This window comes from Charadrius vociferus, unplaced genomic scaffold (genome assembly GCF_000708025.1).
Source record: "Charadrius vociferus isolate BGI_N301 unplaced genomic scaffold, ASM70802v2 scaffold104, whole genome shotgun sequence".
NCBI lineage: Eukaryota > Metazoa > Chordata > Aves > Charadriiformes > Charadriidae > Charadrius > Charadrius vociferus.
In genome coordinates, this window is record NW_009648255.1 from 6,258,836 (window position 1) to 6,283,601 (window position 24,766).

At 48.8% G+C, this 24,766-nt stretch overlaps 1 protein-coding gene across 1 annotated transcript in view; it reads right to left on the reverse strand.

Annotated features, from left to right (window-relative positions):
• Positions 1-24,766, reverse strand: part of TNIK (TRAF2 and NCK interacting kinase) — a 146,860-nt gene that overhangs the window by 19,848 nt on the left and 102,246 nt on the right. The window contains exons 13-22 of the mRNA XM_009884508.1: positions 20,926-21,036; positions 20,155-20,241; positions 18,816-19,016; positions 13,910-14,074; positions 11,816-12,055; positions 9,350-9,456; positions 6,487-6,650; positions 4,919-5,016; positions 4,176-4,199; positions 221-405 (exon numbers count right to left, since the gene is read on the reverse strand). Coding sequence (XP_009882810.1) covers positions 221-405; positions 4,176-4,199; positions 4,919-5,016; positions 6,487-6,650; positions 9,350-9,456; positions 11,816-12,055; positions 13,910-14,074; positions 18,816-19,016; positions 20,155-20,241; positions 20,926-21,036 — 1,382 coding nt within the window. The remainder of the gene's footprint in view (positions 1-220; positions 406-4,175; positions 4,200-4,918; positions 5,017-6,486; positions 6,651-9,349; positions 9,457-11,815; positions 12,056-13,909; positions 14,075-18,815; positions 19,017-20,154; positions 20,242-20,925; positions 21,037-24,766) is intronic.

A 24,766-nucleotide genomic window follows, 5' to 3' on the forward strand; every position in this document is an offset into this window, starting at 1 on the left:
CAGTGCAAAGAATTCAGTATTTCCCATTATGTATCTCTAGTTTGCACCAGGAAAAAGACCTGTCTGAACAAACCGTCCCTTGCCACCATGACGCCGTCCCCAGTGGCAGCCACCAAACACCGACGCGCTTTGGACACGTCCCATGTCACAGCTACTGCTTCCCCAGACCAAGACAGGCTGCGGTTTCACGCTTTGCCCCCCTAAAGAAAGTGCTTCTTACATAAGCCGTGGGATGTCACTGACAGGCACGGTCCCATCGTGCGTCTCGTTTTCCCCGTCCTCCTCCTCCTCCTCGCTGCTTTCCGACTCCTCGCTGGAGGAGGAGTAGTCTGTCACCTTCTTCAGGGGGCGATTGGTTTCTTCGATGCGCAGCTCCCTCAACTCTTTGGCTAAAGCCGTCAGATCCTAAAGGGGATGGGGGCAAGAAAACAAGAAAGGGATGGCTATTATATTTAAAGCGAGGAGGATGTCACATACATCTCTCCAAAAGCCAATGCTAACAGCACGAGCAACAAGAAATAGCTTTACAGAGTCGTTACAAACATGAGACAAACGTAAGACAATGTTTGTAGCATGTAGCATTTATTAAACAAAACAAAACTGGTTTACGCTCACTGAAAAATCAATAGCCAACCTCTTCTTTTTCTGTTTGGAACGCGTATGTGCATATATATACACACACTTATATGTATATACACAACAAAATTATATTTGTTGGAAAAGGTGAAGTTCAGTCACCATCATAGTAAACTGGAAAACAACATCATTTCAAAGATTGGCTCAGAGAATTTCTCCTGCAGGGTTTTCTCTTCTTTTAAACTTCTCAAAGAGACCCCGTAATTGTCTTTATTCTGTAATAAATGCATTTGGGAAGGAAGCAATGACAGCATCTCCCATGGAGTGGTGCAATCCCCACGTCAAGAGCTGCTTCCGTGGTGAGTCTCCGCTGTGGGACGGCTGCCGAGAGGTGGTGAGGAGCACGAGGAGAAGCGCCCAGCTCAGCCAGACTTTGGAGTCGCAGCTCTGAGTCAGCCACACGATCAAAAAAAAAAAAAAAAAAAAATTCCCTCAGCGGGACCCATTAAGCACTTCATGTGAAATGTGGCAGCCTACAAGCTAAGGACAGAAAAAGAAAAAAAAAAAAAAGCCTCGAAACAAGAAAAAAAGATAGGAGCAGTCCCAAAGCCTAGTAATAATTTTTCAGTTTACCATGACTTTGATGAGGTCTCAGACCCGACAGTCATATAAAATAGACACCGCTATTTCAAAACAAGGAACATGGCAGGCACCGTGTAGAAAAGAAAAAAAAAAAAAAACCCTCAGCGGGACCCATTAAGCACTTCATGTGAAATGTGGCAGCCTACAAGCTAAGGACAGAAAAAGAAAAAAAAAAAAAAAAAGCCTCGAAACAAGAAAAAAAGATAGGAGCAGTCCCAAAGCCTAGTAATAATTTTTCAGTTTACCATGACTTTGATGAGGTCTCAGACCCGACAGTCATATAAAATAGACACCGCTATTTCAAAACAAGGAACATGGCAGGCACCGTGTAGAAAAGAGACTTTTTGTTATCTTACATGCTTTTATAGCAATGCAGGGGGAAGCAGTAGGGCAGAAAAGCATGAGAGCTCGAATTAGAATGGGTTAGAGAACTCTGTTGCACAAGACATGCACATGACGAACAAAGCATCGCAATTGTCAGTCTTACCATTTCTCCCTATATTAGTGACCGAGGTAGGCATCAGTGCATTCGGTCAGAGATAAAGGATTAGGGAGAAAGAAACTCATTGAAAAAGACTAAATTCCACAATTGTCTTACGGCCATACTCTCATTTACTGCATTTCCAGTTTACCGTTCCAGCAGGGCGACTACGGCAATATTAATTACGGTTGCAAAGGGAGCTCTTAAAAATCTATCCCGGCGACAGGTGAAGAAAACGATGGAAAACTTCTATGGCTGAGATGCAAACCCAGTTTATTTTTTTTTAACCGTGAAGCAGGAAGGTTTTGCAAGCAATTTGTACTTTGGTTATGGGTGACCCACACCTCCCGGCGGGCTCCCACCGGTGGACAGCCCCACATTCTGCTCCCAGGTCTGCCCTGCCCGGCCTCTGACACAGAGGAGAGGCTCTCATGGACGTCGGAGAGCTTTGTGTCAGACCTTTAAATATTAGTATACCAAAAAAAGCTAATTTATTTTTTTTTTAAAAAAAAAAAAAAAAAGGATCAATCCCTGCTTCACAGCAGGGTATTTTATATCCCTCTCCAAACACTCTCTGTACCTTTAAAGAAAGGCTCTTTTTCATGATTAAAGAGGGAATGTGGTATTTCAAGAGTTTATTTTCGATGCCAACGTGTTTGGGATTGAAATACAGTCAAATCTGCAGTCACGACAACTAATTATTTTAATTAGCGCTGTAGCAGCTTCTACTATACGATTGTTTCTTTCCCCACATAAGAATTAATGAAAATTTGAACAGCTTTCCATTTCGAGTCAAAAAAACCATGCTCTTTTTTAAGCACTTGCCTTTGAGTTGGATTAGAGCCTTCTCGGCTCTAACAAGGGCTTTAATTCTGTGTCTTAAAATCGCAGCTGGACTTCCTGCAGCGCAGGACCAGCACCGAACCCTTCTCTATCACAGCTACGGACCGTGAAAATGACTTCTTTTTCGCACCTTCCACTCCTACCATGCTTCTAGGCACCCTATCAGCTTCCTTCGGTCCTCACTAGAAGATAGTCAAGTATTTTAAAAATCAGCTTAATTAGTTTTTAATAACTAATTTGGAAGTTATAACAGCAATAATACTCCCAGACAATATCATCAGATAACTTGTATTTCCTAGTTAAAGCTTTGCCTCGGGATGGTTAATTCTTTGATGTTATCATTTTCTCTAAGTAATGAGCACTTTGTAGGATTAAACGGCTTCACTCAGCTGCTCTTGGACCAAAAACAATCTGACAACTAGAAAGAAAGTGCTCTGTAGTTCCACATGTGTTTGAAATGTTATTACTGAGGGTGACACAATACGTTAAGTTAGCAGTATCAGTGCTCCTTAATTACTTTTAATTACAAAGACTTCTTTAGATTTAATATTTGCTGGAATCGAGTCAGATTGGTTTCCAAAAACACATAGCTCATTGAGCTTGAATTTAGCACACACGCTGCCTCTATTTAGACACTGATTTATGTGCTTTTTTCTTAACAAAGCACCTCATTAAACAAAACACATTGCTCATGTTCTATCCAAGAGAACAAGTTAACTAACCAGCACATCTTCCTTCTTTCCTACCTTCTATTTTTAGAGGCAAGAGGCTGCCGATACCAGTGCTTTCCATTACGGCCCCACAGTTACCAGTACCAGCGGTGTGTGCACAGCGATGCACGTGTGCAGCAAGTTAAATGCTAAATCAGGAATGTTTGGTGTCTTCCCACGAACTTTTAAACATTCACCATCACCAAATGCATGCGCATTTAAAAATATTATCATATGGGGAAAAAGGTGTTATTCAAGACTGTGATTTATTTTATTTTTAAGAGGACAGATGAAGACTAGCATTGCCCATCAACATCTGAGACCGCTCCGCTGACTCCGGCTTTACAGCTGACGGTCCGGTCCATGAGAATGAACTACCCACTGTATTCCACTGCTCTGTTTTCCTTTTTTTTTTTTTTTTTTTTTTTTGCCAGCGTCGTTTGTTCAAATTAGGCTTAAAATTCATTTCAAACAGCACTTGATGGTCCCACTGAAATCAGTGTGGGGGGCCGGGGGCTGTAGCTGAGAGCAGAATGCGGCGAGCGGTGCAGGCTGCCCGGATCACCTCCACCGGCACCAGAAACCTCCGCTACGGCTCATTCTCTTTCCGATACGCCGGACAACGGCAGCACCCTTTGCTCCGCGCGTGAACGCTGGGGTGCTTCTCGCCACGGCCTCCATGCAAGTGGTCTGGCCAGCGGGTTTCAGGCAGCCCACGGCCGAGCAGAGCACACCGGCAGCGTCGCTCCCCTCCCCACGGGCAGGCTCCCTGCGCCGAAACGCGACCGCTCCATCTCCCGTCTGACCCAAGATTGCATCGCCACCTTTTTTCAACGTCAGCACCAAGAAAACCCGCTTCGGTATTAAGCGCTAACTAGTCAACCTTGCATAGGCATGACCCACTGAGAAAAGATATCACTAACCTCATCTATCGCTTTCTTATAGCTCTGTGGGTAAAGGAAGAATAATCATCATCAGAGGAAACAGATCGGGACAGGAAAAAGCCAGAGGAAGGGCAAGCAGGTTAGAAATAAAATTAGAATTGTTAGCTCAACGCTGTGGAGTGTAGAGAAAAAAAACAACATCAACAAAACATTAATACACATTAAAAGAGAGAAGCAGTGGAAATTCATTTTGTTATTAGGCCAACTCCGCAGTTTTAAAATACAAACGTCAACAGCATTAAACCAGGAGGAAACACTTCGGATGAGATTTTGCTCAGAATAATGTAACGGGAGTGTACAGAGACCACTACCAGGTTTGGTTGTAAGCTGCGAAGGCTGTCGGGGGCTGATGGCCCAGCCTTCCCGAGCAGAGCATCCCTCCGCCGGGCTGTTGCGGGGGGACATGCAGCACGGAACACAACAACGTGCCATCGGCAACCACCGCGCCCAAGCTAGCAAAGCCCTTAAGCATCTGCTTCACATGAAAACACAGGCTTAAGTGCTTTCCCCTAGACTTGGGCTCCTGGTAAAAAATCATGCACTCTCTTAAGCATTCAAACCTCCCACGGGCTCTCGTCGTACCGCCGCTTTCCAGTCTCTCCGCTGGAGGAGCAACGGTACTAGCCTCTTTTTTGGGGTCCCCGCGGTTGCGCTACTGCACCCAAGGGACACGTGGCCAAGCTGGCTGGCAACGTTCCCACGGGAAATAATTTAAGACTCACAGCGGGTCGGCTCGGTCGCGTCACGTCCCTGTTGTCTTCCTGCTTTACCTTGGCGGGCTCGTGGGAGAGTACGGGGGACCCTTCGGGCTTGGTGTTCCCTGGGCGAAAGGCAAGCGGAGAGAGCGGGAGTTAAAATGCTGTCAAAAGCCATCGCTGCATCCCATTGCCTGGGAAAGGCGGGCATGGGGAGCTTCATCATCTGCCCCCCTTGCACCGTGAGCTCCATCCCCAGCTATTTGCCCACGAAGTGCAAGAAGACAGCGGTGAAAACAGACAAGGACATCCCAGGCGCAGGACTGGATGTCCTGTAAATAGGTAAGTTTTGCCCAAGTAGTAACGTTTCACTATGTCTTGCTTTTGTCATCTTGGAAAATCCTCCTGCTCCTCTCTACTTGACTATATAAAAAAAGGGCAGACGTGGTACTCGGGGACATGGTTTAGAAGTGGTTTTATCAGGTTAGGTTAATGGTTGGACTTGATGATCTTAAAGGTCCCTTCCAACCTCAACAATTCTATGATATGGAGTATCCCTCCATAGAGCGACAGAAGCCATAACCCAGCCCAGCCTCCACAGACAGCCCTCTTCGCAGCGTTATTGCCCTTTTTTTCTACTAAAGAAACAAATTCACTCTGCAAAAGAGCAGGGCATGTGATAAATTAAAAGCTCTGCAGCGTCTGACACTGCTGGGACGTTATTTGTCACAGGATGCCTCATTAGTAAAAACAAAACCAAACCAAAAAAGACAATTGGCGATAAACTCCTTTTATTGAGTACCTAGAGAAGCGACGATTTCAACAACAGACACGTCGTCTTATGGCCAAGTCATAAAATATTCAAAGCATGGAGGCAGCATTTGTTTTAATGCACTTCAGCCCTGGGGATTTATACTGCGGGGCTGTGCCAGAAATGCAGATGTATGGGCTGTATGTGCTTTAGCAACTCATACTGCGATTAAATGGGGGAACGGAATATCTTTAAGCACGGCTCTAAGATGAGAGGAGACAATTCAGTTAGGAACATAAACCCAGTGTAAACATGGCTGCCCGGTGAAAGCATTTTAGAGAAACCTTCTTGTGGGCTAATTCACTCCTCTGCTCCCATCTCAGGCTTTGCACAAAGATGAAGCTAAAAAAAAACAAACAGAAAAACCCAGAAAAAAAAAGATACCCACTCAAAAGTGAAACACGGTCCCAAAGAACCAGCACAGAAGAAGTGAGCTTGGGTCAATGAAGATAGGAAGCGTGCTGGTGTTCTTTTTTCTTGTTTTTTTAACCCTACAGAATAACCCCTGCCTCCTTTTGTATAAGTTACGTGGCACTGCGATGCTTCGGTAGAGTGCGGGAGCAGCGCGTGCTGCTGTGGGCATCCCACATCAGCATCTAGGCAAAAGGGAGTGTCGGCAAAAGGAGGCCGTCTGGTCACAGAAGTACATCAGAAATGATGGATCCTTTGTTTTTTTAATTAAAAAAAATAAATACACAAGATCACAAACCTCTTGCCCTTCCTGGCCACCAAACAAGCCTCAGAAAGCACGCCCGGTGCTAAGGGATGTTCTCAAGAACCTCACCTCTGACTCTGTTCCGCTCGCTGGAGCCGGCCTGGGAGCCGGGCTGGGACCCACCCTGGGAGCTGGGCTGGGAACTGGGAGTGCTGGAGCTGGAGGAGCTGCCGCTGCTGGTCCTCTGCAGCGGGCTCTCCACGATGGGCTCCGTCCTCCTCAGGTCTGGGTTACTGTGGGAGCACAAAACAGAGGAGCACCATCAGCCAGTGCCACGCACGCCTCCGGGGCTTCACATCCTTCCCACCCTGACAGGGACAGCTGGAAGGCGAGGAGACACCTTTCCTGCTGGAGAAGACAGGGCTGAGGTCTTCTCTTCTGAAGCTGTTGAGCCTGTGAACCCCACTGAAATTCAGGGGAGCCGAATTAGGCACTCAGCATCTTTATGGAGATGGACCACAACTGTGATAAAAACTGGCTAGAGAAGCTTTCTACCCTTATTTTGCCAAATTCGGAAAAAATTAAAAGATTCTTTGCTCAGAACTCCCCTTCAGCCTGTAGATGGGCAATGCTGGAGTTATCTGAATTAACCACCAATATCCATCGTAAAAGCGGGAATTTGCAAATTGCTGTTGGACAGAGAAATAAATACTGCAGCAAAGAATTGATCTCAAGTTTGCAACAAGGCTGCAGATCACTTTTGCCACTTATTCAAACTTCCCAGTTTTCATGGCTTCACTTTAAACTTGCGCAAGATACCACTTTTCTTCCTTGATTTCTTTCACCCTTGCGAACATACATAAATCTAGAATAAAAAGTGTCCTTGATACACAAAGAGTGACTAATACCTCTCTGGGCATCAGATGCCTTTAGGAAATTAATTCTTATTTGGCAGTGAAATAACATCAGAAGACATGTTCACGCAGAGTTATGCAATTTGGTTTTATACGATATTTCTGTTAAGCGATCGTATTATTCAAAGTCCCGTCAAAGATGTACAGAAAGCTTCCTCCATCGGGTCCAATTAGGACTTTGTGTACATAAAAATGAGGCGGTAATAGTGCCACTTGACATAATGCAATCGCAACCGGAGGCTGTGCACATGAAGAGCGGGGTGGGCACAGCACGTCCCCCAGAGGAGGACCACAGTGGTGCAAAGGCCCCTGCTGTCATGGGGTTGTCGGCAGATTCGTATGGACATTATACATAAAATCCCTGCCCGGTGTTATCTTGCATTGACGCAGGTGGGTATTAAAAGGATGAGAGCAAAACAGTAACTTCCTGTGTGCAAGGAAACATCTCCTCATTTGTTACAACAGGGTGACAAATAAAAGGAAGCATATTTTAATAATATTTGCGTTTATGCATGGAAGGAATCAAGAACCAACAGGAGAGGTGGTTAAAAAGGAAAACTGGAGAAACGCTACGTTACCGTGAGAGAAATGAAATGGGAAACTATTTCACTGAATACTTAGTTTAATGGACACGGTAACATCCTCAATTTTCATCAGACTGACGGCCTCCAGCTCATGCCGTACAGCTGACACATCCTTAGCTAAATTAATTCAGGAAATGTATTTGAATAAAATAATACTAATGTATTTACCTGTACCAACCAGGACTGGGATTGTGAGGCTGAAGGAAACACTGGGCAACCTTCAACTTCAATCCCACAGACTCCCATTATCCTTTTTCCTTTCAATACTATCACTTGCTAGGACCGTGCAGTCCAATACCCCTCTGCGTTTTAAGCTGCCCTTCAAGCAAGAGCTAATTAAATGAACAACATTTTCAAGAATTCAAAGTGCTTTGGCCTTTAGCAATAAAGGGGAACCAACTATGATATGAATGGGTTTTGCCTAATTTTAAAACAACTACAACGAAGATTCCTCCTCCTTCTGCAACCCCTGCCAGCCACTCTAAGCTGCTGCCCGCTGTGCCCGAGTTTGCTGATGCATGGTTGGGGCACTGAGCCGGAATGAAAGGCGTACGCTGAGAAATGGTGACAGCACATGGCTAAGAACATCCCAGCGTTTGTCTTTTGACCTCATCCTGAAAAGACAAGGTAGGAAGAAGAAAGCACAGCGCTCCATCACGCAAGGCTACGTGGACCTGTCTGAGGTCTAGATCTGCCCACGATGCTCTGCAAGCCAGAGACAAGCTCTCGCATGACTAAGCCATGTTTTTTCCGTCCGGCTCTGAGCAGAGCAGAGTCTGTCAACTTCCCTGCTTGCTTTAAACATGCTCAGGAACAGCTCTGACCTGGCAGAGATCGGACCACTGCTGTGGCACAGCATCTTTCCTCGGGTGCTGCGAGGGCACCCTGCACACCGCCGTGCTGGAGAGCTGGATCTTGCTAAGCTGAAGGCCCCAATTCTAGGAAGCCAAAAGGAATTTAATCCTTGATTTACATCTAAGGAAGATCTCACCAGGCTGTATCAGTGTCTGTCCACCAGCACATTCCTCAGTCATTATCTGCGAAAAGCTGCTCTGATGCATAAGAAATGTATGATATGCACCACTGACATCTCCCCACTGGCTTATGTGGATCCCCCCATACGCAAGAGGCGATGCTGGGAGAACCAGAACCTTATTCCACTAAAGGGAACACTCAAATTCCTGTCTGACCCCACAGCAGCAGACGCAGCATCTACCTCCAAACCCTGCAGCGCTCAGGAACATATTCAGCCCAGGGAGCAAATCCTCCAGGGATCCAAGCGCTCGTGGCCTTTGCTGTTGGTAGACAACACTAACGAATGCAAAACTAGTTCATCCAAGAGAAGCATCGCAAATCTCGCGCTGTTAACCAGTTACAGCAAAACCAGGGCTAAACCCCAGCCCACACTGGGGTTCCCCAGCTGGGCGATGCCAGGAGGAGCGCCGGCAGTAGCACGTTGGGATCGCTCCTGCCCATCCCCCTCGGTGTCCGTACCTTGCCCGAATGGGCTGGGAGCCCAGCCGGGGCCCCAGGGCGCTGCCGTTGCCCGGGGAGTTCTTCCTCGCCAGAGCAGGGGATATGGAAGTGGTTCGTTGAGGCACCTGGAAAAGAACGGAGATGTTCGCCGTCAGCCACTCTGCCCCACCACCTCAGGCGGCCCTTGGCACATCTGAGAGATCACCTCCCAGCACTGCTCTAAGACTTGATTTACAATCGGTTGCCCACTATGCAATATTTATAGCAATTATGAAACACAAAGCTCTCAGCTTTTAGAAGGAGTTGCCCAAGCGCGAGACAGAAATGAGCTGCAAAGGTGCGGTGGTCAGGGGTGCTCCAGGCAGAGGAGCCCCAAGCAGCACACAGAGCAGCTCTGCTACCATCAAACAGGGCATTTACATTTTCAAAAATGGATGTATCCACACATATATATCTATCTATCTATAAAATTTAAATCTAACAAAACCCAGAAAAGTCATTTTTCAGGCAATATTCAGACTGAAGTGCATTTCGGCAGCCACGGTGGAGTTTTTAGCATCTCTAATTCAGATATAACACATGGCAGCAGAGAGGAGGTGTTGACTGATGGACAGACAAGAGGGTTGACAGTGGGAAGATCCAGCCTCATCCACCTAATGCTCGCATTAAACCCTACAACCTTTGTTGAGCTTCAGATAGAGCTGCCAAAACCTCGCTGCCGGCAGGACCAACCAACGCCACCAGCAGAAACCCAAAGCCAACCGCAGCCTCCAGGTGCTACGATGGGTGACCCCGGAGCCCTGCTTCATCCCGCGGGAGCAGGGACATCACCGCGTGGCCACCGGCGCGGTGGTCTCACCCCCCAGCAGCGCAGGCTGACGTGGGGAGGCACGACGATACTCACCATGCCATACCTTGCACCAGGTGACAGAGGAGCTCAGGGCTCGGTGGGATTAGCAAAAAAAAGGATTAGGCTTTTTTTTTTTTTTTTTGAAGAATAAACGAATAAACACACCGCTATGTTAGGCAAGACAAAAAGATTTAAAGAGTGAGCGAGCTTTATATTCTGCGGCATCGCTAGCTACAGCTTGTCTCATTAAAAAGCAATCTCCCCTCCGGGTAGGGCACTCTGCAGTCAGGACTTGGGGAGTTTTTTACCTTCCTCTGAAGCATCCAGCCATAAGCACTGGCAGAAACAAACCCCGGACCACAGAGACAGCCGGCCCTGCCGCATGGGGCAGTCCTTTCGTTCCCGCTTACAAACACATCAAACCCACTGCAGGCAGTAACATCCGAAGTCGGAGTCCTCATGGGTATTACTGCCGACACAATGGCCTTAAGCGTGATGTGGTGGGGACCCCTTCCAGAGCACACGTTCCCTCAGCCAAGAGGGAAAATACTCCATAATGCCAGAAAACACCTTTTATCTGAGGAGCGGATGCTGTGGTCCCACCACATAGCGCGCTACTGCAGTTAAGAGATGCCCTTCTCAAAGGACTCAAGGCAAAAGCCAACCTTACATTGCAAGGGGTTTTTCAAAATTAGGTTAAAACCAGGCAGCCGCCCTCCTGCACTACAGAGGAGCAAAGCACACGAACAACTCCAGGAGCTGTCGGTTTGCTTTTCCTCTTAAGTAAGCGGCAATGACTCTTATCACTTGGTGGTAGCGGAAATAGGAACAGTATTAACATACGTGACACGCCACCGTAGATCTCTTGTGCAGGGAGGCTTACCTCGCAACTGATATTTTGCTCTTAAAAAGGCCAGTCACTTACTTTGTTAATACATAGAAAAACTGCCTCTCAATCAGGGACAAATACTGCCTCAGTGTCACTGATCAATTTGTAATCATTTTTTTTTCTCTGGAAAAATCCTCCCAGGCTGAGCGCTGATTCACTGTAAGAGGAATTTTAACGGCCAAGTTATAATTCTTCCGAAATGAAGGTGTATAAACAATGCGATCGAAATACTGGTCCAGAAGAGTCTTAATTAAAGAGGTACTGCCAGGCGCTGCCAAAATGTCAATGAAGGTATAGAGCTGCTGGAGCCCTTACAAGTCTTCCATCAAATATTGATTGCAACTGGAGGCAGGGTACCAGACTAAAAAGGACCCGTCTTATTGAGTATGACAAATTTTACGTTCCTATAATTCTATTTAAACAGAAGGTTGTTTTTTATCCTAGGGAAAGGAGAATTTAATTTCCTTTGGCCCCTGTCCAGGCTCGAGAACTTTCTTTGCTGGAGGGCAACGCTATTGTGGAGCGCTGTGTGTGCACCCGAAAGCAGCTCCCAGCATCTCGTGCAAAACCTGCCTCGGGAAATGCAGCCCCCGGGGCAAGCCGGTACCCGCCACGGAGCCACGAGGATGGGCTCGGTCCTGCCCACTCTGCTTTGCCGGAGGTGCTGAGCACAGCACCGTCCGGCGGGGACTTAGCTCTGGGATTGCCTCTTTGACGTGCTGAAAGCGAGGAGCGATAGTGTTACCTTTGGTGGAATGTCTTCCTCCTGCCGTAACCAAGAACTTCGGTCAAACTTTTCAATGCGAGGGGGCAGAGGAGGGTTTTCTGAGGTGGGGTCCGAGTTCTGCCTTGGCATCTCAGTGCGGTGAGAGGTCACCGTCAGAGCCTCCTGAAACCCAGCCAGTCCCTTTGCAGGCTGTTCATGCAGTGACTGAGACCCAGACAAGGAGCTTCCTTGGGATTTCACAGTGACCAGATGTGGAATCTAAGCACCAAGTCAAAACAGAACTATCAGTACAAAATGGAAGGAGAAAAAAAAAAAAAAAGGAATCAAAAAAAGTATTTAAAAATTTGATTTAAAAAAAAAAAATTTGATTAGCACCTTGGATGCACTAAAAAGCCCCCTCGGTTTGAGATCAGTGCTGCCTTGGTTTCGGGACCTTCTGACTTACATCGTTTCAACGCAAGATCTATTTAAAAATCACGCTCGCGCAGCTCAGCCTTTTAAGATCAGGCAATGTCATGCTTCGGTCCTGCCAGCTCCTGCGTGCGCATGGTGGTCCGGCTCGTCCCGACAGCCCGGCACCGTTCCGTGGGTCCCGCTGCGGGAGCCGGGGCAGGCTGCTCCCTCCTGCCAGCTCCCGCACACGCCGTGCCCGCCCCAGCCTGCCGCTGGCCCAGCCTCCAGCTCCTACGCCTGCACCTCCTAAGGTCGTGCTAATGAGGTTTGGCATGGATTTTCCTTGTTAAAAATGAAAAAAAAAAAATAGAAGGAAACGATAATAAATAATAATTAACTAAAAAATAAATCGTCGGGAACTCTGAGGCATAGATGGCTTAAAAAATGTATCTTGAGGCATGAGTGTCTATAGGTCTAGGTAGCCCCTATTCCATGGATCCGCTCTATAGACCTAAGGGTTACGAGTGAAAGGACTACTGACATCTGTTTTGGGAAATCCGAGAAATTCACAAAGTTAGATTTTGTGAAATCAGAGCTTCTTCCCAGGACCCTGTGAAGCTGCACTTCTTTGATACAGTGGGGTTGTAAGTTTTATTTGGCATTTCTACATACGTGTCTACGTACATGTATGGTGGGTGTATGTGTATGCGTGCATACATTTACATGGGGCTCTGGGTTTCAAACAACCTTTTAATTAGTATTTTATGGCCAAAAAAAAAAAGTCTTTGTAGCTGTTGACAATATAGGTTGTCAAAAAGGTCACTGGAAAGCACTTGGTCAATCAGAGAGATTAAAGTGAAGTGGGGTTTTACTCACTTCCCAATGTATATAGACAATCCACACTGGGCAAAAAAAGAGCTGTATGGTTGAGGGCTTTCCTGCATGTATTTTGTTTAAAGTTGGCATTGTACTGCTGACCTCTGGGTGCGCATACCACACGTGGATGGCACTTAGTCGGCAGGTTTTCCCATAGAAAGCCCACGTGGACATGGAGCAAAGGCTTTGTACTTCCCCCTGAAATCCCCACTGGAGCCTCTGCGGATCTGCGGGAGCACTTCCAGGGGCTGGACCAGAGCCGGCACCGACGCTCAGTGCAGAACTCTCGGTGGCCAGAGTACTTACAGACCTCACGGCTGGGAGGAATTTTAAGATGGTCATGATGATCTATGCCCTCTCCAGATGTGTTTGTGACTGATGTCAACTCAACGGAAAACCAAAACAAAACCTTGAATTAAAGTGGCAAAGAAAGCAAAACCTCTTTCTGATGATCCCCAGCATCAAAGCATCCCAGGTCTTTTTGTACCAGGCGCTGTGGTTCTACTCCTTTACATAAACCAGATCCAAAGAGGAACAGAGGAACTGCCGCACTGGACCAGACCAGCGGTTCCTCTTGGTCCTCCAGCTTGTTTCTGGCAGTAACCGGTACGTGATGCTTCAAAGGAAGGTATAAACCAGCGTGATGTTTCTAACACATGGAGGTGACAGGGGGAATCCACTCATGAATGTAGATGCTGCTCTTACTCACGAATACGCTTAAGGCTGAGAAACCTGGGAGCAAGACACTACTTCCCTTTAATCCGCTCTTTCTCTCGGTACCTTACCAGCAACCCCGGGTGTCCTGGCTGCGGTAGGTGAGCCTGCGGGGGGAAGCACCATTACCTGCGGGTCCACGGGTCGGAGCAGGGGTGGGGTCCGGGCCGGCTGCACACCGCTAATGCTGAAAGACTCCGACCGAGGAGGCAGGTTGGGGTCCGAAATCCTGTTGGCCACCTTATGGGGCATGGCCGGCGAGCTCTGGCGATTAAGCCGGGAGCGCTCCTCCACCTGCGGCGGGATGGGGAGAAGTGGGTGAACGCCCCATAAAAAGCCATTTCCAATTGAGAACCAAGGTATGCATATATATACACTGGAAGCTCTTCTCTTTTTAGGTATATGAGGGTATCTCGTACGACCACAGAATCCAAGTTGCCCAGCAGATTGTGCAATAAATGCATTTTAAAGACATGGAAAGGACTATTTGTATTTAGGCACGTAATTAATTTCTGAATATGAAGTGGAAAAATTAAGAAAAGGCAACATGCCTCAGAGAAGTGTTTCTACAAGATGACTCCTGAGAAGCTCTTGCTTCTTCTCAAATGTATCTTTAAGCAAGGGGACCCTTTTCCTTCACGACTACAAACACCACGAGTAGCGCTTTTGTTTGCTCTGAATAAAAGAATAAACATGGCAGCCAGAAAATGGCTGGCTTTGATCTAGATTTAGCGAGTCTGGCACCTTGTCATGTATGGAAGGGGAAAAGCTCTGTTACTGACAGAGAAATAAACCCCAAGCCCACTGCTTTCAGTTACTCTGGATGGAAATACAGTGGTTTCGGCTAACCCAGGCACACGTGCAATTTGGGTGCTCCTGCAGCCAGACTGTATGCATTGATATTCATGCAGCATATGCAATGCAGAATTTTTGATACCTCGAGATCTGACGTGTACTTTCATTTACGTATTGTTAACGTGTTAAATACTCTTAGCGTGTCTTGATCCCACCACGTACAAATATCACGTTAAAAGGCAACCTATAAAACAGATCTGCTTGGAAAGAACCACAGCTCTTCTTTAAGCAAATAAATATACGCGAAACAAAAGATCCATTATATTAATAAAAATGAATCTTCTCTTTCAGATACTGAGCAGGAGCCAGAGTAAAATTTAGGTAAGGGATCTGTGTTCCGGACTCTTTCCTTTCTAGTTCGTGGGGGACCACCCAGGCCACTGCTGTGCCCCAAGAGGACTTCACAACTTCCCCAGGCAAGCAGAGGCCGTGCAGAGCTCAGTTCAGCGATGCCCACGGAAGCAGGTGCAAGGATGGGAAGGAGAGCAGGGCAGGAAGGAGAACTCCTCTGAAGAAGGGGACGGCAGCACAAGCGCTGGGTCACAGGCCTGGTCCAGTACATCTGCTTATCAGCCAAGCCTTGGCACGAACAGCGGCAGAGATGGCGCTGCCGCCAAGTCCTCCGGCTATTTGCAGGCGCTCTCCGGCACGCTGCCAAGCCGTAATGCACGGCTGATTACGGAGGACTTCAAAGCTTGAGTGGAGAAGAAGGCAGGAGAGTGATGAAACGGGGATGTCTGTGTACAGGGAAGGAGAAAGGCGCTCGGTTCACCCGCTGCCAGCATCTCCTCACTAGCACTTTGTTGCACCAGCACAGCAGAGGATGCTCTCAGGACCCTCCAAGCTGTACTTGGTGGAGCCTTACTGAGCTCACCATTAGGCAGAGAGGGGGAAAAAAGCAGCAAAATCCTACAGGAATCCACCATCACTCTGGTTTCAAGCCATCTCTAATTGAACTCAAGATTCCCTCAAACGGGAAACATCCTTAGCAGCTTCTGTGCAGGTCCCTGTGGAAGGCTGCTAATGTTTTAATACATCACTTCAAAGCGAGAGAAGGATAAAAGCCACGGGGACCGAAGGAGGAGCTGACACGTGCGTTGGCTGCTGCAGAGAACAGCATGGCTCGTGACGCACAGCCCAGCCCCGAGCCCCCGGGAAGCTCTGAGCTGCGGGAAAGCACAGCAGGGCCCGGCCACCACATGGAAAATGTCCGATTAAACCTGTCCCCTCCTTTATCCATGGTCATGTATGGCGTATACGTGCCCAAACCCATCCTTCAACTGACCAAGCTGCCTTGTCATTGAGAAGTTAGACCTGGCTATCTGCACCACTTTGTTTAACAAATACTGGTCCACTATAGAAGAGTCAGTAATGGAGAGTTGCTAATTACAGTACTACTGCTTAGAGTGTGAATGCCACATCCCTGTCTGGATCATCAGAAGGTCCCAACATGATGTCCAAAAAAGCCCAGCTAGTCCTTGGTTGTAAGGAGAGATGTGGTTGGGCGAACAGGGCAGGTCTGCAACAGCACCCAAGCTATATCCCAAGTTATCTTCCACCGGATAACCGTTCACTCACAAGAAGCCGAGTAGAAGGGACAGCAGGTGGGGATGTGCCTCCATGCGTGTTGGCGGGACTATCTGATCAGACTGTTTCGTTTAGCAGAAAAAAGAGAAGTCCTCGACTGTGCTCCGGGGAAGCTATGACAGATGCAGTGCAGCCCAGTTCCTAACCCAGAGCTTTGCCTTCACCAATAGGCCAAGTCCCTTAACAAGGGGACGCAGGGACACAACCGCAATGTGAGTGGCCACCGCCTCACCTTTATGCTTTGCCCCATATGTGCAGGGTCTTGGAGTCCCCAGGTGAAGTCGAGTGAGGTGGGAAAATAAGTGCATAAAGGAGAGGTACGAAAAGCAGAGAGGGGCACGGCATGAGGAGAACTCAGCTGTGGCGATCAGGCTCCGGAGAGAGAAGACTTGAGACCAAAGAGCATAAAAACAAGGATGGTATGGGATATCATGCAAAATCCTCAGGAAATATCCCAATAAGCTCTGCGGAGCCTCCAGAAATTGTAGGCTGAGCACCAGGCTTGTCTTTTCCTTGTTCCCAAAGGAAAACAAAGTCTCAGTATTTCTGTTAAATTAGCATGCACGGGTTGGGTATGGAAATTGCTTAACTACAGCAAGAACCACGGCAGGCTGATTAAGTATCAGTGCAAGTCTATCTGTAAAACCAGCAAGGATGGTATTTCAACATATGCAGCAAAGGAGCTGAATTGTGCTGAAAGTGGGACTACACAGTAGATAAAACAGGGGATGGAGGCAAGAGGAGCAGTTTTGGGAAGTTCCCAAGGGTGTTGTGTCAAGGCAGCACATCTAACTACTGCTCCCAAGAGCAGAAAGATGCCACAGTTGCTGCTTTGAGCATTTCATTAGAAACCGGACAGAATGACACAGGTAAAGAATAAATGGTTTGGAGAGCTAACTGGTGGAAGCTGGAGGTGTTCCCCAACAACAGGAAACCTCGTCCTCCCTATGATTTCAGCAAAGGGTACGAGGCCGCATTCTGCTGCTCTTACTCACGTTGTACAGTTCCCAATGCGCTGCTTCCAGCGATGGCATCAAAAGACACCGCCTTCCCCATGGAATGGAAGAAACGGGCCTTTGTGTTTGAAATGGAAAGCTAAACCCAGCACTTTTCTCCTTCACCCCAGATAAAGAATAAGATTCTTCTTTATATATCTTTGTTATAGTTTTGAAGACAGTGCCAGAGGTACTTTAGCAACGTGCTAGAGGATTTATTTAAAACCAGGCAACGAAAGACAGAGTTTACTCCCTTTTTCCTGCCTGCTACCTACTCTCGCCACTTCTGCAGATGGACAAGAGAGACCCAGCTCTGCACAAAGCCGCGGAGGCACCACCCAAGTAGAAGCCTCTCCTGTCAGAGGTGGCTCAGCACATCTGGAACGTCTCATCTGCAGTCCCACTTTGATCAAACCTCTTCTTCCCCAGGAAGTGCTGGAGAATGATGCTCAAAGTCCATGAAAATACGTTGGCTGGCACATCGCCACCAAAAGGCTCTGAAGAAGAAATCGGAAGGGAATGCAGGAGAAACCCAAGGAAGTATAAAGAGGTGAAAAGAGTTTTTCAAACCCACATCTATCTTTGTGATGGTTTAGAAAGGCTAAGAGCTGTTTGTATTATTGGCCTTTGCTTAGCAATGGATAGCTGATTGAATTTCTTGAGTATTTGATGCTTGCAGGTACTGTGGATGCAGCTGAGGGCTGTCAAGGGGAAAGACCAGGAGACAGCTGCATGTTGGATGAACATCGCGTCTCTGCCAGGACCAAAGGGTGCCAGACATTTGGCAGCAGAGCAGCAATCCTGCTTAGTAGAAAGAACAGGCGAGTTATTAAAAGATCTTTCTGCCCAGAAGTAGGGTTACAAAATTAAACCGGCTAAACACAAAGAACTTTACAAAAAATAAATAGCAAGAGTGGACATCAGTCTTACTGGAACCAGCACACAGAAATTAAGGAGGGAGAAAGTGTTTGCACATGCTCCTAAAACTGCACTGCAGACAATGCATGTCTTCATATTTTCGAGACTATTCAGCCAGGCAATAATTAATATTCAAGATCTCACAATTGTTACAACAATTCCCTCTTTTTGCTGGAGAAGAAAAGAAAACCGGCAATGTGGCCTGTCCTCCTGAAAATCATGAAAGAAGAGCAACAAAGAGATACAGTTCCGAGCAGGGGAGGAAAAGCTGTCCGGTCCACACTTGATTATGGGAAACTGAATTAGTGCTTAGCAAGGAACCCTGTACAACCACCCTCTACATTCACCTCTCTCCTCCAACAGACCAGGAAGGAGCACCAGGAGCTCCTGGCACATCCCCAAGTCCCCAGCTATGGCTGAACCCCTCCAGGAGGGATCCATCCTCCTCCTTGTCTGCCCTTGTGGAAGAACCTCCTTCCTCCACTCCCTTTGCCTGCACAAACATCCACGCAGACGCACACACGTTGCACTGAACTGGGAGTGCTTCCAGCACAGCTAACGGCATCTGCTGGAGGCCGACCCAGCAGAGCGCAATCTGCCGTGTACGGATTTCGGACTGAACCGCGTGCCCAACCCTGCGGATGCAGAAGAGCATCACCACGCTCCTTGCTCTCGCCTACCTCCTTGGCCCACGCTGGTTTCTCGCTGGCATTTATCCCTTCTTTGTAGTGGTAGAGGGGTTTCTTCTCTGCTGGGCTCTGCTCCTGCCGCTGCTGCTGCTGCTGCTGCTGCAGGGACACCAGGTAGTCCCGCTCCTGCTGGAGCTGCCTCTGCAGCCTCTCCGCCTGCCGCTGCTCCTCCAGCTGCTTGCGCTTATACTCCTACCCAGAAGAGAGCACAGTGACACGGGTGCCCGGCCAGCCTGCAAACTGCAGATTTATCCCTTTGGGTGGAAAATGGGGCCTGAGTATCCGAAAGGCTGTTTTCTGGCAAAGCTCATTGGTTTGAAAGGTTCTGGGGACCGAGCTGTGAAGCATCCCAAAGGAGAGACAGCTGGGAGGACAGAGCTGGCAAATTTGGAGTTGTGACCCCGGCGTCGGCGCTTTGCAGCCGGAGAACTGCCCTGTCGGCCGGATCGGGGGGTGCCAGCGCTGCCCCGACAAGAAAACACCGCGGGACCCCCCGAGGGCTCAGACATCCCCTTATGAGCCACCATTGACTTTGCCCAGATTTTTCTGGATGGGAAGAAAAAAGCATCAATCCGAGGAGGTGCCAAACACCACCGGGTCAGAGAAAACCCAACTGAAGCCAAGTCCTCCGTAGGACCAATTTATTGTTTGTGGGAAGGGCTGCAGAGCAGAGCCAGCTGTATGATCTTTCTGAATCCCTATGGCTCTATGAGGTTTAATGAGTAAATCATTTGGACAGAGCCTTTTGAATAGGCAAGGGCTTGTGTGAGGGTTTTTCTTTTCCCTAAATAAAATTAATAGCAAGAGAGAAAAAAGAATAATCCATGCGGATTAAAAGGAAAAGCAGTGAGGGTTAACAGCTACCAGCATTAAAAAGGATAGCTCAAACCCAAACTAAATAAAAAAAGAGGACATCTAGAATGCAAACAGCATGAGAGGGAATATAATACAGCGTTCCTGTGAGGAAATTAAAACCAAAGCTTTCACTCAGAATATGAAAACCCGCACGGCAGGGTGGGTTTGGCCAGGTGCAGGCAAGGGACAGCTCGACCACGCTCCGACATGCTGCCAACGGCCTTCCAAATTACGCGGCAACAAAGAGGGCTGCTCCTCTCGGGAAGGCACAAGCACGCCGATGCTGCGGAAGGGATGCAAGGAGAGAGGCATGCACCGCGAGGGGACCCAGCCATGGCACCAGGCATGCTCGCGGCCACGGTGTCCTCCACCTCGCGGCACGGCAGGAGGCACTCGGGGGACATGGGTGCACGTGGGCACATGCGGACGCGACGCGGGCCGCAAGCGGCAAGCGTGGCCGGGGCCTCCCATTTACCAGAAGTAGCGCTTGCTCCTGCAACAACTGCTGCTGCAGGATCTCTAACTGTCTCTGCTCCTCCTCTAACTGTCGCCTGATGTACTCCTGGAGCCATGGGCAGCACGGATCAAAGGAAAAAGAGAGAGAATGTAAAAGAGACAGTATTTCCCAAGAGGAAGGAGAATGAGGTGGGCACCCACATCCATCCCACCTGAGAGCTGACACCGATCGGTCAGCCCGGGCACCCTCCATCCCTGCCCAAAGAGCCCGGGGTGTCCATCATTCTACAAGGGACCTCTGATGGTTAAAGAGTGAAAACCACTAAGAAAAGGCAACCATTAACTGGGAACACAACAAAACCCCACCCTGGGGACCAGCTGGTGGGAAAAGTGCTGCATCAAGTGTCTCCACACCTGCGGGCAAGCAAGTGGATCCACGTGGCAATAAATGACAGCAGTGGAAAGCGACACACGCGGCGTTAACAATTAAGCAATTTGCTCTCAAGTGGCAAAAAAAATACAAGTGTTTACATGAAAAATCTCTGACTAGAGGAAGAGGAATCTGTGTCGAAGGCGATCGCCGCTGCATCAAGTGTCTCCACACCTGCGGGCAAGCAAGTGGATCCACGTGGCAATAAATGACAGCAGTGGAAAGCGACACACGCGGCGTTAACAATTAAGCAATTTGCTCTCAAGTGGCAAAAAAAATACAAGTGTTTACATGAAAAATCTCTGACTAGAGGAAGAGGAATCTGTGTCGAAGGCGATCGCCCCCCCCCCGCCAGGTTACCTGCTCGTGCTCCGCGCGCCGCCGCTCCTCCTCCCGCCGCATCTGCTCCTCGTAGTGCCGCCGCTGCTCCCGCTCCTGCTGCTTCCGCAGCTCCTTCTCCCGCCTCTGTTGCTGTGGGGGCAGGAGGCACAGGTCAGCACCCCTACTCCTCTCCCCGGCAGCTCAAAGTCCTTTTCCTCACCGTTTTTGGGGAACCACCTTGCCCGGTCACCCGCAGCACTCCCTCCCGCCCGCGGAGATGCCCTGCCAGCAGGCAGGTCCATTTGGGGTGATAAAGGGGCTTGTTGATCCAACCCCATCCTCACGTGCTCTGGTGCCCAGCACCAGCTAGGGAGAACCCACAGCAGCCTCCAAACCAGCGCTGGACCACGCATGCAACCCCATTTCTTCTCCTGCTTGCAGGTGAAGCCACGAGGGCAGCGCGTGGTCCCCACGTTCCAGCGTGCCCGATTGGTGGGGTAATCAGGCCCTGGAGGCGGGGGGGGCTCACCCCGCGAGCTCATCACTTATGGGAAACTCATGTCTCGGCTCCAAACCCACCCGCAAGGATGAGGGAAGGTGCTGGGGGAGCTACTGCCCACTGAGAAGAGAATTCATCCCTCATAGCTTCTGGTCTCAGCAAACATTAATACAGAAGACCCAGAATCCAAGGGGTTTTCCTTTACAACACACAAATTGAGCTTCTCTTGCCATCCTCAGGCCACCGCAGGCCCCTGCTGCCTGGGTCGCATCCCTCCTTGCTTGGCTCTGTAGCATCTTCTCCAACAGCAACCCAGGGCATTTTGGGGTGATGACAACCTACAGCTGGCTCTGAGCCGTCCAGGGTGCGCTGGGCACCCAGGTGACACCTGCAGCCCTCACACCCCCTGCTTTTAACCCAAAATAACTCCTCCAGCTACCCCAACCACCCTGCTCCTTCATCCCGGGGCGAGCCTCCGCATCACTCTGCCACAAAGCCGAGGGGCCGCGGGCTGCTCCGCACCGCAGCCCCGCAGCCGGTGGCGCATCGGCAGAGGGCACTCAAATGCCAATATTGGCTACCGAGGCTCTGCCGCCTGCCAGAACTCCATCATGCGCCGGGCGCAGCAACACTCACGCAGCGCTAACAGGGAGGCAACCTGCTGAAGCATAAACCCGGGGTCCTTTTTTCTCCCTTCCCCCCCCCAACCCTTTTTTTTTTTGTCCCTTTTTTCCCCCCTCTTTGAGGACAGAGAGCAGCTGAGCACACCACGGCGGCGAGGCAGGCACCGGAGGGGACGGCAACGCTGTCCATGGAGGGCTGGAGCTGCCCGAGGAGCTGGCCAAACTATCTGGAGACAAAGATGCATCCACTTTAGACTGCTGCGCTGCAGTAAACCTGCACTGTATGCACAGATGGATTTGTTCTCTGTATCTACCTATAGACGTCTATCTCTATAGATATCTTCTATAGAGATATCTATCCCTATTATAGATATCTATCTATAGAGATATTATATAGACCTATCTTTATAATAGATATCTAATACAGTATATCCATCCCTAATGTATATATTTTTAATAGATAACTACCTAATAGATAGGTATCTAATAGAGTAGATCTATTATACCTGTTGTAATTCTGTTACATATCTATTCTATATTCTACTCTATATTTTATTATATATCTCTATATATCTCCCTAGAGATCGATATCTATAGATATCTTTATAGCTAGACACCTATAGGTATATCTATATACAGATATAAAGATAGATATATCTACAGATAGATATACAGGTATTTTAACAAACATTTAAAGATCCCCTCACATTTCAATACAGGGAGGAGCCACTGCCTGTCTTGCTGCTGTCTCCCCATCCACGTGGAACATCCACAGCCGCCCCGCACAGGGATTCTGCTCATTTCCTCAAGCTCAACGTTGGAGCTGCAGCACAGCTTTAGTGCCACCTATAGCCATATTTATCAGTGCTGTTCCACTCGCCGCAGGGAAGGAAAAAAAAAAAAAAAAATCGCACTCAACCTGAAATAACCTGCCAGGCTGCAGACTCCGGCGTGTCCCACGCCAGGCGCAGTCACTCGCGCTGCCCACGTAAGCCGGGGATGCATGCGCTACTCCGCGCGTACGCCTGTCCTCGCTGAGCGCGAGGCGAACGTAGGGCTGTTTGTAGTTTTTGGAACTCTATACTAGAAATTTCAGAGGATACACCACCAGGACGTGGTAACTCTGCAGCAGTGATATGAATACGTTTCTTGGCTTTGCCAGTGCTCCTTGACTGCCTTAGATGAGCACCATCAGTGATGGTCATTGCTCCCATGCAAATGACCACCTGAAGCACAGGTTTTTTGACTAACAGGTTGAATACACGTTACCCTGAGCTTCCAATCACCGTGTGCATCACTCTGTTTTTTTGGGTGGGTTTTAATGTTGGTTTTGGGTTTTCTTTTAGTTAAAATAGCACGCTGCTGAATAAAGCACATAGCACTTGTGTAGGCTGGGCTTGGCTGGCAGGAGACAAGGCCCTGAATGCCATAGCTATTTCTTCAATAAAAATCACCCGATTGGTCTTTATTTCCAATCCGACAGGTGAACAAAGCCAAACCTCTCCAAGGAAGGAGACAAAAGCGTTTTTGCCAGGGAGGGAGCAGCGTACCACCACCCTTCCAGGGGATCGCCTGGCCGGTGGCTCATTTCCACACCGAAACGCCTATTTAACCCCAGGAGCTGGGAACTGAGCCCCCCAAGCAGTGTTTTCTTTCAAAGCCAGACCGGATGCTCCTCTGGATATTTCAAGGACCTCCGCACCCTGCCACAGACAGGCTCTTCGGGCTGAGGCTGTGAGCGGGATGAAATATATCCATTTATCGAGGCCAGGAGTACAGAGCTTCCCTCCAGCTCAACAGCGGTTTTGTCAGGTCACGTTATAAGCAAGTCATTCGTCACTGTCGCGTTATGAGCACCTTCAGCTAAACACCGCACCACCGTCTCGGCAGAGCAGGGCTCAATCGGCAGCGGCACAGCCTGCCGGCTGCCTTCCCTGTACAGCCATGCTTCAGCAGCTGGCAAACATCTGGAGAGGAGCCGGCGCTGTGGAGGTGCGGCTGAAGCCTCCAGTAACTCCCATCTCCCTTCTACTTCTGCTCACACCGGTGCTGAGCAGCACTGGGGTGATGGGGACCCTGTTTGAAGTAGGGATTGAGCTCAGTGAGACGCAGCTGAAAACTGCATGCAGAAAGCAAATTAAAAAGGGAGAGATCCAAAGATCTCTTGTTATTTGCCTCCTTTTCTCCCTGTTTTCTGCCCTCCCGCTCCCACTGCGAATGCATACTTCCCACGTTCCACCAAGCCTGAAACCACTGTGTGTATTTACACTATCCAGATCTATTATTCATGCAAGGCAAGAGCGGTAATTAATTAGGACTGCATTTATATAACTCTGCAGGTAAAGCTATATGTAGAGGCTTGTAAGCCAGAATGGGATCTTATTTGCGCCGCACTAGAAATGACAGGTTTTAAATATTGATGAGGGAAGACACACAAAGGCAAAAACCTCTGGTGGGAAGGCCCCCGGAGGGCTGGCATGAAACAAGGACTTCAAAGGAGCAAGCTCACTCTGCTACATCAGACGCGCTCAGGGCTACGAGCCATCGGAGAGCTGCAGCCGCCCCGTGAACCCGGTGAGCTCGGAGAGGCACCGACGCTTGCAAGAAGAGGCTCCTGGAAACCTTGGCTGCTGCTCCCCGACATGAGAAGCGTGACCCAGCAAAGAAGTGGAAGGGGGAATTCCAAGTGACAAATGAAAACAAATATTCTAGGTGGTTGCATTGTTGTGACAGGCTCATTTATTTGAGCCACCAGGGA